Here is a 14,789-nt window from a genome sequence, read left to right on the forward strand (position 1 = left end):
GTTTTTGGTTTATGCACCTTGTTAACAAGGTGTAAACATTCTAAGCAAACATTCTAAATGGTTTATCAAGGTGGCCTCACGAACGGGGAGTAGGTAAAAAAAAACACAACACAACATAGGGGAAAAACACAGGGAATCGCTGTAATGGCACCCCGGGTATAGAAGGGGTTAACGCCACCAAAGATGTTCCCTTTCCCGAATGAGAAGTCAGCTACCGAACACTCCTAAGCGCCGAACAGGAAACCCACGAATAATCCCCCCAAGTACGAGACAAGGCTCTGTAGTGAGGGTCAAGCAGGATCTGTTTAATGGGGCTATATGCAGGTATTCCACCAAGGGACACTCCCATAGGGACCTTGTGGAAGACTGGGACAAGTTTATACATTAACCAATCAAACACAGATACATAGATAAACACTCCCACATGAACATTATTTCTCTATCCTGGAGATAATTGGGTTAAGTGCTAGAAGTAACTCAATTACCTCCAGGGGTAGAGCATAACCTCCATTTTACAGGAACAGTAAAATACAATAAAAATATATAATTCCCAAACTACCGAACAGAATCCCCACATTCAGATAGCTTAGATCTGAGCGCACAATGTAACTGAATAGTGCTCAGATCCCATACATACAGTTCAATCGCCATGGAGCTAAAGTCTTGTACAAAGTGCGTTCATCGAAACGAATGGGCTCCATGGGATGGCTACCTGGAGCCTCTCTGTTCGTATAAAGTCAGTGTACCGAACAGCCCGGCGTTCATATGAATCTGGAACGGAACAAGGAAGGGTCGGCGACTTCAGCGGTGTTCATATGAAATAGTGTCCGATTTTAGTTCCACGGGTATGTCGGCGAACAACGCTGTGCGTTCGACTGTCCAAGATGGCCACCGCCACGTGTTCGTTCATACGAACGACGACCACCCAGCCGACCATTCGGGAGTTAAAAGTGTCTTCAGTTAACCACAACGTTAATGAGGGCAGAAAGCAGCACACTTCCCTGCTCGGTGGCCTGCCGTTCGGTAGTTCTTTCGTATGTAGGGGAATAAAACGTAGGGCCGTACGGACAAGTGGCAGTTACGGAACAAACAGACGAACCAAGGTTAAATCACTGTAATCCAAAGACAGAGAGGTCTGTCACAATGACACACAGCAATTCACAAACAGGCAGTGGTCCTGCCACAGTGGATGCAGTGTGTGTAAGGGATGCAGTATGTAGTGTATGTGTGTGTGCGTAAGGAACGCAGCGTGTGTGTGTAAGTGATGCTGTGTGTGTCTGTGATGCAGTGTGTAGTTACAACCAGCAGATGGCAGCATTGATACATTATAATTGATACATTATAGATTATTACCTGCAGGATGTAGTGACAGCCAGCAGATGGCAGCATTGATACATTATAATTGATACATTATAGATTATTACCTGCAGGATGTAGTGACGGCCAGCAGATGGCAGCATTGATACATTATAATTGATACATTATAGATTATTACCTGCAGGATGTAGTGACAGCCAGCAGATGGCAGCATTGATACATTATAATTGATACATTATTGATGTTTACCTGCAGGGTGTAGTTATAGCCAGCAGATGGCAGTATTAATATACTTTGCAGTGTTAGATGTCGGTTGGTAGGTTTCAATAAATTGCAGATAAACTTGCTGGTTGTCTATATATTAATTTTCTTACTGACTGCCAGAATTTTTCTCTTTGTTGTATAAAGCGCTCTGTAATTTAATTGTAATAATAATAAATCGATGTTGATGGCTATTGTGTAACCCAATAAATGCCGTCAGCTGGTGACATATATAAACAGACTGTGTTTTAATACAGGAGACCCGGATTAGAGCGTCGGAACGAGAGGGCCCATGGCACAGTCTGTCTATTACTAATTGCTACGGCTGTGAGGAGGTCACGCACACCCTCAGGGCGGAGAACCACGAGGAGCAGCGCCGCTGGAAGCAGGCATTCTGCCAACACTTCTATGATATGAGTATGTTTGTAGCTCGCAGGGGCCACACAGTATAGCAAGCAGGGGCCACACAGTATAGCAAGCAGGGGCCACACAGTATAGCAAGCAGGGGCCACAAGGCAAAGCATAGCAAGCAGGGGCCACACAGTATAGCAAGCAGGGGCCACAAGGCAAAGCATAGCAAGCAGGGGCCACACAGTATAGCAAGCAGGGGCCACAAGGCAAAGCATAGCAAGCAGGGGCCACACAGTATAGCAAGCAGGGGCCACAAGGCAAAGCATAGCAAGCAGGGGCCACATGGCACAGCATAGCAAGCAGGGGCCACAAGGCAAAGCATAGCAAGCAGGGGCCACAAGGCAAAGCATAGCAAGCAGGGGCCACATGGCACAACATAGCAAGCAGGGGCCACACGTCACAGCATAGCAAGCAGGGGCCACATGGCACAGCATAGCAAGCAGGGGCCACACGTCACAGCATAGCAAGCAGGGGCCACATGGCACAGCATAGCAAGCAGGGGCCACATGGCACAGCATAGCAAACAGGGGCCACATGGCACAGCATAGCAAGCAGGGGCCACATGGCACAGCATAGCAAGCAGGGGCCACATGGCACAGCATAGCAAACAGGGGCCACATGGCACAGCATAGCAAGCAGGGGCCACATGGCACAGCATAGCAAGCAGGGGCCACATGGCAAAGCATAGCAAGCAGGGGCCACATGGCACAACATAGCAAGCAGGGGCCACATGGCACAGCATAGCAAGCAGGGGCCACAAGACAAAGCATAGCAAGCAGGGGCCACATGGCACAGCATAGCAAGCAGGGGCCACATGGCACAGCATAGCAAGCAGGGGCCACATGGCACAGCATAGCAAGCAGGGGCCACAAGGCACAGCATAGCAAGCAGGGGCCACATGCACAGCATAGCAAGCAGGGGCCACATGGCAAAGCATAGCAAGCAGGGGCCACATGGCACAGCATAGCAAGCAGGGGCCACATGGCACAGCATAGCAAGCAGGGGCCACATGGCACAGCATAGCAAGCAGGGGCCACATGGCACAGCATAGCAAGCAGGGGCCACAAGGCACAGCATAGCAAGCAGGGGCCACATGGCACAGCATAGCAAGCAGGGGCCACATGGCACAGCATAGCAAGCAGGGGCCACAAGGCACAGCATAGCAAGCAGGGGCCACATGGCACAGCATAGCAAGCAGGGGCCACATGGCACAGCATAGCAAGCAGGGGCCACATGGCACAGCATAGCAAGCAGGGGCCACATGGCAAAGCATAGCAAGCAGGGGCCACATGGCACAGCATAGCAAGCAGGGGCCACATGGCACAGCATAGCAAGCAGGGGCCACATGGCACAGCATAGCAAGCAGGGGCCACATGGCACAGCATAGCAAGCAGGGGCCACAAGGCAAAGCATAGCAAGCAGGGGCCACATGGCACAGCAGAGCAAGCAGGGGCCACATGGCACAGCATAGCAAGCAGGGGCCACATGGCACAGCATAGCAAGCAGGGGCCACATGGCACAGCATAGCAAGCAGGGGCCACATGGCACAGCATAGCAAGCAGGGGCCACATGGCACAGCATAGCAAGCAGGGGCCACATGGCACAGCATAGCAAGCAGGGGCCACATGGAACAGCATAGCAAGCAGGGACCACAAGGCACAGCATAGCAAGCAGGGGCCACACAGTATAGCATAGCAAGCAGGGGCCACAAGGCAAAGCATAGCAAGCAGGGGCCACACAGTATAGCATAGCAAGCAGGGGCCACATGGCACAGCATAGCAAGCAGGGGCCACATGGCACAGCATAGCAAGCAGGGGCCACAAGGCACAGCATAGCAAGCAGGGGCCACACAGTATAGCATAGCAAGCAGGGGCCACAAGGCAAAGCATAGCAAGCAGGGGCCACACAGTATAGCATAGCAAGCAGGGGCCACATGGCACAGCATAGCAAGCAGGGGCCACATGGCACAGCATAGCAAGCAGGGGCCACATGGCACAGCATAGCAAGCAGGGGTCACATGGCACAGCATAGCAAGCAGGGGCCACATGGCAAAGCATAGCAAGCAGGGGCCACATGGCAAAGCATAGCAAGCAGGGGCCACATGGCACAGCATAGCAAGCAGGGGCCACAAGGCACAGCATAGCAAGCAGGGGCCACACGGCACAGCATAGCAAGCAGGGGCAACACGGCACAGCATAGCAAGCAGGGGCCACACGGCACAGCATAGCAAACAAGGACACTCAGTACCCCAGTGTTACTCATACACTGTTACCCTCACAGGTCAGTGGAAGCAGTGCTGTGATGACTTGATGAAAATAGAAACTCCTCCCCCGAGGAAATCAGCAACAGTACTCTCAAAGCAGGGGTCCCTGTACCACGAAATGGGTGAGTACACTGTACAGTGCGCATTAGCACTGACTGAATATAACATGTAGAGTGTGTGGCATATGCTATTGATACAGGGGCCGGGATTAATGCAGGGTGCAGTGCTGGGGCCAGGATTAATGCAGGGTGCAGTGCAGGGGCCATGGATTAATGCAGGGTGCAGTGCTGGGGCCGGGATTAATGCAGGGTGCAGTGCTGGGGCTGGGATTAATGCAGGGTGCAGTGCTGGGGCCGGGATTAATGCAGGGTGCAGTGCAGGGCCGGGGATTAATGCAGGGTGCAGTGCAGGGGCCGGGATTAATGCAGGGTGCAGTGCTGGGGCCAGGATTAATGCAGGGTGCAGTGCAGGGGCCAGGATTAATGCAGGGTGCAGTGCAGGGGCCGGGATTAATGCAGGGTGCAGTGCTGGGGCCAGGGATTAATGCAGGGTGCAGTGCAGGGGCCAGGGATTAATGCAGGGTGCAGTGCTGGGGCCGGGATTAATGCAGGGTGCAGTGCAGGGGCCAGGGATTAATGCAGGGTGCAGTGCAGGGGTCGGGATTAATGCAGGGTGCAGTGCTGGGGCCAGGGATTGATGCAGGGTGCAGTGCTGGGGCCGGGATTAATGCAGGGTGCAGTGCAGGGGCCAGGATTAATGCAGGGTGCAGTGCTGGGGCCGAGATTAATGCAGGGTGCAGTGCTGGGGCCGGGATTAATGCAGGGTGCAGTGCTGGGGCCGGGATTAATGCAGGGTGCAGTGCTGGGGCCGGGATTAATGCAGGGTGCAGTGCTGGGGCCGGGATTAATGCAGGGTGCAGTGCTGGGGCCGGGATTAATGCAGGGTGCAGTGCAGGGGCCAGGATTAATGCAGGGTGCAGTGCTGGGGCCAGGGATTAATGCAGGGTGCAGTGCTGGGGCCGGGATTAATGCAGGGTGCAGTGCAGGGGCCGGGATTAATGCAGGGTGCAGTGCTGGGGCCGGGATTAATGCAGGGTGCAGTGCAGGGGCCAGGGATTAATGCAGGGTGCAGTGCAGGGGCCGGGATTAATGCAGGGTGCAGTGCTGGGGCCAGGATTAATGCAGGGTGCAGTGCTGGGGCCGGGATTAATGCAGGGTGCAGTGCAGGGGCCGGAATTAATGCAGGGTGCAGTGCTGGGGCCAGGAATTAATGCAGGGTGCAGTGCAGGGGCCAGGATTAATGCAGGGTGCAGTGCTGGGGCCAGGATTAATGCAGGGTGCAGTGCTGGGGCCAGGGATTAATGCAGGGTGCAGTGCTGGGGCCGGGATTAATGCAGGGTGCAGTGCAGGGGCCGGGATTAATGCAGGGTGCAGTGCTGGGGCCGGGATTAATGCAGGGTGCAGTGCAGGGGCCAGGGATTAATGCAGGGTGCAGTGCAGGGGCCGGGATTAATGCAGGGTGCAGTGCAGGGGCCAGGGATTAATGCAGGGTGCAGTGCAGGGGCCGGGATTAATGCAGGGTGCAGTGCTGGGGCCAGGATTAATGCAGGGTGCAGTGCTGGGGCCGGGATTAATGCAGGGTGCAGTGCAGGGGCCAGGGATTAATGCAGGGTGCAGTGCTGGGGCCGGGATTAATGCAGGGTGCAGTACAGGGGCCAGGGATTAATGCAGGGTGCAGTGCTGGGGCCAGGATTAATGCAGGGTGCAGTGCTGGGGCCAGGATTAATGCAGGGTGCAGTGCTGGGGCCAGGGATTAATGCAGGGTGCAGTGCTGGGGCCGGGATTAATACAGGGTGCAGTGCAGGGGCCGGGATTAATGCAGGGTGCAGTGCTGGGGCCGGGATTAATGCAGGGTGCAGTGCAGGGGCCGGGATTAATGCAGGGTGCAGTGCTGGGGCCAGGGATTAATGCAGGGTGCAGAGCAGGGGCCGGGATAAATGCAGGGTGCAGTACAGGGGCCGGGATTAATGCAGGGTGCAGTGCAGGGGCCGGGATTAATTCAGGGTGCAGTGCAGGGGCCGGGATTAATGTAGGGTGCAGTGCAGGGGCCGGGATTAATGCAGGGTGCAGTACAGGGGCCGGGATTAATGCAGGGTGCAGTGCTGGGGCCGGGATTAATGCAGGGTGCAGTGCTGGGGCCAGGATTGATGCAGGGTGCAGTGCTGGGGCCAGGGATTAATGCAGGGTGCAGTGCTGGGGCCGGGATTAATGCAGGGTGCAATGCTGGGGCCGGGATTAATGCAGGGTGCAGTGCTGGGGCCAGGATTGATGCAGGGTGCAGTGCTGGGGCCAGGGATTAATGCAGGGTGCAGTGCTGGGGCCGGGATTAATGCAGGGTGCAGTGCAGGGGCCGGGATTAATGCAGGGTGCAGTGCTGGGGCCAGGATTAATGCAGGGTGCAGTGCAGGGACCGGGATTAATGCAGGGTGCAGTGCAGGGGCCGGGATTAATGCAGGGTGCAGTGCTGGGGCCAGGGATTAATGCAGGGTGCAGTACACGGGCCGGGATTAATGCAGGGTGCAGTGCAGGGGCCGGGATTAATGCAGGGTGCAGTGCAGGGGCCGGGATTAATGCAGGGTGCAGTGCTGGGGCCGGGGATTAATGCAGGGTGCAGTACACGGGCCGGGATTAATGCAGGGTGCAGTGCAGGGGCCGGGATTAATGCAGGGTGCAGTACACGGGCCGGGATTAATGCAGGGTGCAGTGCAGGGGCCAGGGATTAATGCAGGGTGCAGTGCAGGGGCCGGGATTAATGCAGGGTGCAGTGCTGGGGCCAGGATTAATGCAGGGTGCAGTGCTGGGGCCGGGATTAATGCAGGGTGCAGTGCTGGGGCCGGGGATTAATGCAGGGTGCAGTGCAGGGGCCAGGGATTAATGCAGGGTGCAGTGCTGGGGCCAGTATTAATGCAGGGTGCAGTGCAGGGGCCAGGATTAATGCAGGGTGCAGTGCTGGGGCCGGGATTAATGCAGGGTGCAGTGCTGGGGCCAGGATTAATGCAGGGTGCAGTGCTGGGGCCGGGATTAATGCAGGGTGCAGTGCTGGGGCCAGGATTAATGCAGGGTGCAGTGCTGGGGCCGGGATTAATGCAGGGTGCAGTGCTGGGGCCGGGGATTAATGCAGGGTGCAGTGCAGGGGCCAGGGATTAATGCAGGGTGCAGTGCAGGGGCCAGGGATTAATGCAGGGTGCAGTGCTGGGGCCAGTATTAATGCAGGGTGCTGTGCAGGGGCCGGGATTAATGCAGGGTGCAGTACAGTGAATAGGATTAATAAATATAATAATAATAATAATACGGGGTGCAGTACAGTGAATCGGATTAATAAATATAATAATAATAATAATAATAATAATACGGGGTGCAGTACAGTGAATCGGATTAATAAATATAATAATAATAATAATAATACGGGGTGCAGTACAGTGAATCGGATTTATAAATATAATAATAATAATAATACGGGGTGCAGTACAGTGCATCGGATTAATAAATATAATAATAATAATAATAATAATAATAATAATAATAATAATAACACGGGGTGCAGTACAGTGAATCGGATGAATAAATATAATAATAATAATAATAATAATAATACGGGGTGCAGTACAGTGAATAGGATTAATAAATATAATAATAATAATAATAATAATACGGGGTGCAGTACAGTGAATCGGATTAATAAATATAATAATAATAATAATAATAATAATACGGGGTGCAGTACAGTGAATCGGATTAATAAATATAATAATAATAATAATAATAATAATAATAATACGGGGTGCAGTACAGTGAATCGGATTAATAAATATAATAATAATAATAATACGGGGTGCAGTACAGTGAATAGGATTAATAAATATAATAATAATAATAATAATAATAATAATACGGGGTGCAGTACAGTGCATCGGATTAATAAATATAATAATAATAATACGGGGTGCAGTACAGTGAATCGGATTAATAAATATAATAATATTAATAATACGGGGTGCAGTACAGTGAATAGGATTAATAAATGTAATAATAATAATAATAATAATAATAATAATACGGGGTGCAGTACAGTGCATCGGATTAATAAATATAATAATAATAATACGGGGTGCAGTACAGTGAATCGGATTAATAAATATAATAATAATAATAATACGGGGTGCAGTACAGTGAATAGGATTAATAAATATAATAATAATAATAATAATAATACGGGGTGCAGTACAATGAATAGGATTAATAAATATAATAATAATAATAATAATAATACGGGGTGCAGTACAGTGAATCGAATTAATAAATATAATAATAATAATAATAATATGGGGTGCAGTACAGTGAATCGGATTAATAAATATAATAATATTAATAATACGGGGTGCAGTACAGTGAATCGGATTAATAAATATAATAATAATAATAATAATAATACGGGGTGCAGTACAGTGAATCGAATTAATAAATATAATAATATTAATAATACGGGGTGCAGTACAGTGAATCGGATTAATAAACATAATAATAATAATACGGGGTGCAGTACAGTGAATCGGATTAATAAATATAATAATAATAATACGGGGTGCAGTACAGTGAATAGGATTAATAAATATAATAATATTAATAATACGGGGTGCAGTACAGTGAATCGGATTAATAAATATAATAATAATAATAATAATAATAATAATACGGGGTGCAGTACAGTGAATCGAATTAATAAATATAATAATATTAATAATACGGGGTGCAGTACAGTGAATCGGATTAATAAATATAATAATAATAATAATAATAATAATAATACGGGGTGCAGTACAGTGAATAGGATTAATAAATATAATAATATTAATAATACGGGGTGCAGTACAGTGAATCGGATTAATAAATATAATAATAATAATAATAATAATAATAATACGGGGTGCAGTACAGTGAATCGGATTAATAAATATAATAATAATAATAATAATAATAATACGGGGTGCAGTACAGTGCATCGGATTAATAAATATAATAATAATAATACGGGGTGCAGTACAGTGAATCGGATTAATAAATATAATAATAATAATAATAATACGGGGTGCAGTACAATGAATCGGATTAATAAATATAATAATAATAATAATACGGGGTGCAGTACAGTGAATAGGATTAATAAATATAATAATAATAATAATAATAATACGGGGTGCAGTACAGTGAATCGGATTAATAAATATAATAATAATAATAATACGGGGTGCAGTACAGTGAATCGGATTAATAAATATAATAATATTAATAATACGGGGTGCAGTACAATGAATAGGATTAATAAATATAATAATAATAATAATAATACGGGGTGCAGTACAGTGAATAGGATTAATAAATATATTAATATTAATAATACGGGGTGCAGTACAGTGAATCGGATTAATAAATATAATAATAATAATAATAATAATAATACGGGGTGCAGTACAATGAATAGGATTAATAAATGTAATAATAATAATAATAATACGGGGTGCAGTACAGTGAATCGGATTAATAAATATAATAATATTAATAATACGGGGTGCAGTACAGTGAATAGGATTAATAAATATAATATAATAATAATAATACGGGGTGCAGTACAGTGAATAGGATTAATAAATATAATAATAATAATAATACGGGGTGCAGTACAGTGAATAGGATTAATAAATATAATATAATAATAATAATAATAAATATAATAATAATAACTAGAAAAGCTATAATTTCTGGGGAAATTGTGTGAAGTGTTCTTGCCTCCACCAGTAGTCTACAACTGGAGTGGGCGGAGTAACTGTTATTATTTATTTATATAGCACATTTAATTGCAACGTTGTTGCCCAAAGTGCTTCACAGTTACATTAAAACATACAGTTATAGAAACATTAGCAGGTGTAAAAGGCCCTGTCTATGACATCACTTGCTGCTGCAGCCTGGCACGTCAGAGTATTTTTGCGGTTGCCATCTTCAAACGGTCGTATTTTAAAAACTATAATTCCTACAGTGAAGAGCTTTATATTGTGTAAAAACTGTGGGAGGAGTTAGGGTGGCAAATTTGGCTATAATAAGAATAAGAATAATATATATGTGAGATAACAGTAAGTGGTCTTGCTATGCAAGAACACTTAATAATACGGGGTGCAGTACAATGAATAGGATTAATAAATATAATAATAATAATAAATATAATTATAATAATAAATATAATTATAATACTAATACTAATACGGGGTGCAGTACAGTGAATAGGATTAATACAGGGTACAGTGCGTTAGATAGGATTGTTACATGGATCTGCATGACTGGTAGAGTTCTCTGTCTGGCTACTAACTCTCTCTCTGCTCCTATTAACCGCTCACTTCCTACCTGTTTTCTCTCATTCATGTTGTTTCCATTTTTATCTCTTTCCTCCCCTACTTTTCCATGACCCCCAATATCACTACATGTATCCATTGTTACTGCTCCCTTATCACGCGTATCCTACCTAATGCTCCCTTATCCCGCGTATTATCCCGCGTATCCCTCCTACTGCTCCCTTATCCCGTGTATCCCACCTACTGCTCCCTTATCCCGCGTATCCCACCTACTGCTCCCTTATCCCGTGTATACCACCTACTGCTCCCTTATCCCGCGTATCTTTCCTACTGCTCCCTTATCCCGCTTATCCACCTAATGCTCCCTTATCTTACGTATCCCTCCTACTGCTCCCTTATCCCGCGTATCCACCTAATGCTCCCTTATCCCACGTATCCCTCCTACTGCTCCCTTATCCCACGTATCCCTCCTACTGCTCCCTTATCCCGCGTATCCCACCTACTGCTCCCTTATCCCGCGTATTATCCCGCGTATCCCTCCTACTGCTCCCTTATCCCGCGGATCCCACCTACTGCTCCCTTATCCCGCGGATCCCACCTACTGCTCCCTTATCCCCCGTATCCCTCCTACTGCTCCCTTATCCCGTGTATCCCACCTACTGCTCCCTTATCCCGCATATCTTTCCTACTGCTCCCTTATCCCGCTTATCCACCTAATGCTCCCTTATCTTACGTATCCCTCCTACTGCTCCCTTATCCCGCGTATCCACCTAATGCTCCCTTATCCCGCGTATCCACCTAATGCTCCCTTATCCCACGTATCCCTCCTACTGCACCCTTATCCCACGTATCCCTCCTACTGCTCCCTTATCCCGCGGATCCCACCTACTGCTCCCTTATCCCGCATATTATCCCGCGTATCCCTCCTACTGCTCCCTTATCCCGCGGATCCCACCTACTGCTCCCTTATCCCGCGGATCCCACCTACTGCTCCCTTATCCCGTGGATCCCACCTACTGCTCCCTTATCCCGTGTATCCCACTTACTGCTCCCTTATCCCGCGTAACCCTCCTACTGCTCCCTTATCCCGCGGATCCCACCTACTGCTCCCTTATCCCGTGTATCCCACCTACTGCTCCCTTATCCCGCGTATCTTTCCTACTGCTCCCTTATCCCGCGTATCCCACCTACTGCTCCCTTATCCCGCGTATCCCACCTACTGCTCCCTTATCCCGCGTATCCCTCCTACCGCTCCCTTATCCCACGTATCCCTCCTACTGCTCCCTTATCCCGCCTATCCCTCCTACTGCTCCCTTATCCCCCGTATTCGGCCTGCCCTGACACCATGCTCCCCCTTTGTCCTGTGTATTTCTGCTTGCCCTGACACCATGCTCTCCCTTTGTCCTGTGTATTTCTGCCTGCCCTGATACCATGCTCCCCCTTTGTCCTGTGTGTTTCTGCCTGCCCTGACACCATGCTCCCCCTTTGTCCTGTGTATTTCTGCTTGCCCTGACACCATGCTCTCCCTTTGTCCTGTGTATTTCTGCCTGCCCTGACACCATGCTCCCCCTTTGTCCTGTGTGTTTCTGCCTGCCCTGACACCATGCTCCCCGTTTGTCTTGTGTATTTCTGCCTGTTCTGACACCATGCTCCCCCTTTGTCCTGTGTATTTCTGCCTGCCCTGACACCATGCTCCCCCTTTGTCCCTTGTATTTCTGCCTGCTCTGACACCATGCTCCCCCTTTGTCCTGTGTGTTTCTGCCTGCCCTGACACCATGCTCCCCCTTTGTCCTGTGTGTTTCTGCCTGCCCTGATACCATGCTCCCCCTTTGTCCTGTGTGTTTCTGCCTGTTCTGACACCATGCTCCCCCTTTGTCCTGTGTATTTCTGCCTGCCCTGACACCATGCTCCCCCTTTGTCCTGTGTGTTTCTGCCTGCCCTGGCACCATGCTCCCCCTTTGTCCTGTGTGTTTCTGCCTGCCCTGACACCATGCTCCCCCTTTGTCCTGTGTATTTCTGCCTGCTCTGACCCCATGCTCCCCGTTTGTCCTGTGTGTTTCTGCTTGCCCTGACACCATGCTCCCCCTTTGTCCTGTGTGTTTATGCCTGCCCTGATACCATGCTCCCCCTTTGTCCTGTGTATTTCTGCTTGCCCTGACACCATGCTCCCCCTTTGTCCTGTGTATTTCTGCCTGCCCTGACACCATGCTCCCCCTTTGTCCTGTGTATTTCTGCCTGCCCTGACACCATGCTCCCCCTTTGTCCTGTGTATTTCTGCCTGCCCTGACACCATGCTCCCTCTTTGTCCTGTGTATTTCTGCCTGCCCTGACACCATGCTCCCCCTTTGTCCTGTGTGTTTCTGCCTGCCCTGACACCATGCTCCCCTTTTGTCCTGTGTGGTTCTGCTTGCCCTGACACCATGCTCTCCCTTTGTCCTGTGTATTTCTGCCTGCCCTGACACCATGCTCCCCCTTTGTCCTGTGTGTTTCTGCCTGCCCTGACACCATGCTCCCCCTTTGTCCTGTGTGTTTCTGCTTGCCCTGACACCATGCTCCCCCTTTGTCCTGTGTGTTTCTGCTTGCCCTGACACCATGCTCTCCCTTTGTCCTGTGTATTTCTGCCTGCCCTGACACCATGCTCCCCCTTTGTCCTGTGTGTTTCTGCCTGCCCTGACACCATGCTCCCCGTTTGTCCTGTGTGTTTCTGCCTGCCCTGACACCATGCTCCCCCTTTGTCCTGTGTATTTCTGCCTGCCCTGACACCATGCTCCCCGTTTGTCCTGTGTATTACTGCCTGCCCTGACACCATGCTCCCCCTTTGTCCTGTGTATTTCTGCCTGTTCTGACACCATGCTCCCCCTTTGTCCTGTGTATTTCTGCCTGCCCTGACACCATGCTCCCCCTTTGTCCTGTGTATTTCTGCCTGCCCTGACACCATGTTCCCCCTTTGTCCTGTGTATTTCTGCCTGCCCTGACACCATGCTCCCCGTTTGTCTTGTGTATTTCTGCCTGTTCTGACACCATGCTCCCCCTTTGTCCTGTGTATTTCTGCCTGCCCTGACACCATGCTCCCCCTTTGTCCCTTGTATTTCTGCCTGCTCTGACACCATGCTCCCCCTTTGTCCTGTGTGTTTCTGCCTGCCCTGACACCATGCTCCCCCTTTGTCCTGTGTGTTTCTGCCTGCCCTGATACCATGCTCCCCCTTTGTCCTGTGTGTTTCTGCCTGTTCTGACACCATGCTCCCCCTTTGTCCTGTGTATTTCTGCCTGCCCTGACACCATGCTCCCCCTTTGTCCTGTGTGTTTCTGCCTGCCCTGGCACCATGCTCCCCCTTTGTCCTGTGTGTTTCTGCCTGCCCTGACACCATGCTCCCCCTTTGTCCTGTGTATTTCTGCCTGCTCTGACCCCATGCTCCCCGTTTGTCCTGTGTGTTTCTGCTTGCCCTGACACCATGCTCCCCCTTTGTCCTGTGTGTTTATGCCTGCCCTGATACCATGCCCCCCCTTTGTCCTGTGTATTTCTGCTTGCCCTGACACCATGCTCCCCCTTTGTCCTGTGTATTTCTGCCTGCCCTGACACCATGCTCCCCCTTTGTCCTGTGTATTTCTGCCTGCCCTGACACCATGCTCCCCCTTTGTCCTGTGTATTTCTGCCTGCCCTGACACCATGCTCCCTCTTTGTCCTGTGTATTTCTGCCTGCCCTGACACCATGCTCCCCCTTTGTCCTGTGTGTTTCTGCCTGCCCTGACACCATGCTCCCCTTTTGTCCTGTGTGGTTCTGCTTGCCCTGACACCATGCTCTCCCTTTGTCCTGTGTATTTCTGCCTGCCCTGACACCATGCTCCCCCTTTGTCCTGTGTGTTTCTGCCTGCCCTGACACCATGCTCCCCCTTTGTCCTGTGTGTTTCTGCTTGCCCTGACACCATGCTCCCCCTTTGTCCTGTGTGTTTCTGCTTGCCCTGACACCATGCTCTCCCTTTGTCCTGTGTATTTCTGCCTGCCCTGACACCATGCTCCCCCTTTGTCCTGTGTGTTTCTGCCTGCCCTGACACCATGCTCCCCGTTTGTCCTGTGTGTTTCTGCCTGCCCTGACACCATGCTCCCCCTTTGTCCTGTGTATTTCTGCCTGCCCTGAC

The 14,789-nt window shown here is 49.5% G+C and overlaps 1 protein-coding gene across 3 annotated transcripts in view; it reads left to right on the forward strand.

Moving 5' to 3' along the window:
* RTKN (rhotekin) overlaps nucleotides 1-14,789 on the forward strand; it is a 179,467-nt gene that overhangs the window by 157,811 nt on the left and 6,867 nt on the right. For all 3 annotated transcript variants that reach the window (XM_063457516.1, XM_063457515.1, XM_063457517.1), the window contains exons 10-11: nucleotides 1,836-1,995; nucleotides 4,270-4,374. In XM_063457516.1, coding sequence (XP_063313586.1) covers nucleotides 1,836-1,995; nucleotides 4,270-4,374 — 265 coding nt within the window. The remainder of the gene's footprint in view (nucleotides 1-1,835; nucleotides 1,996-4,269; nucleotides 4,375-14,789) is intronic.

The sequence above is a fragment of the Pelobates fuscus genome, chromosome 6 (assembly GCF_036172605.1).
Source record: "Pelobates fuscus isolate aPelFus1 chromosome 6, aPelFus1.pri, whole genome shotgun sequence".
NCBI lineage: Eukaryota > Metazoa > Chordata > Amphibia > Anura > Pelobatidae > Pelobates > Pelobates fuscus.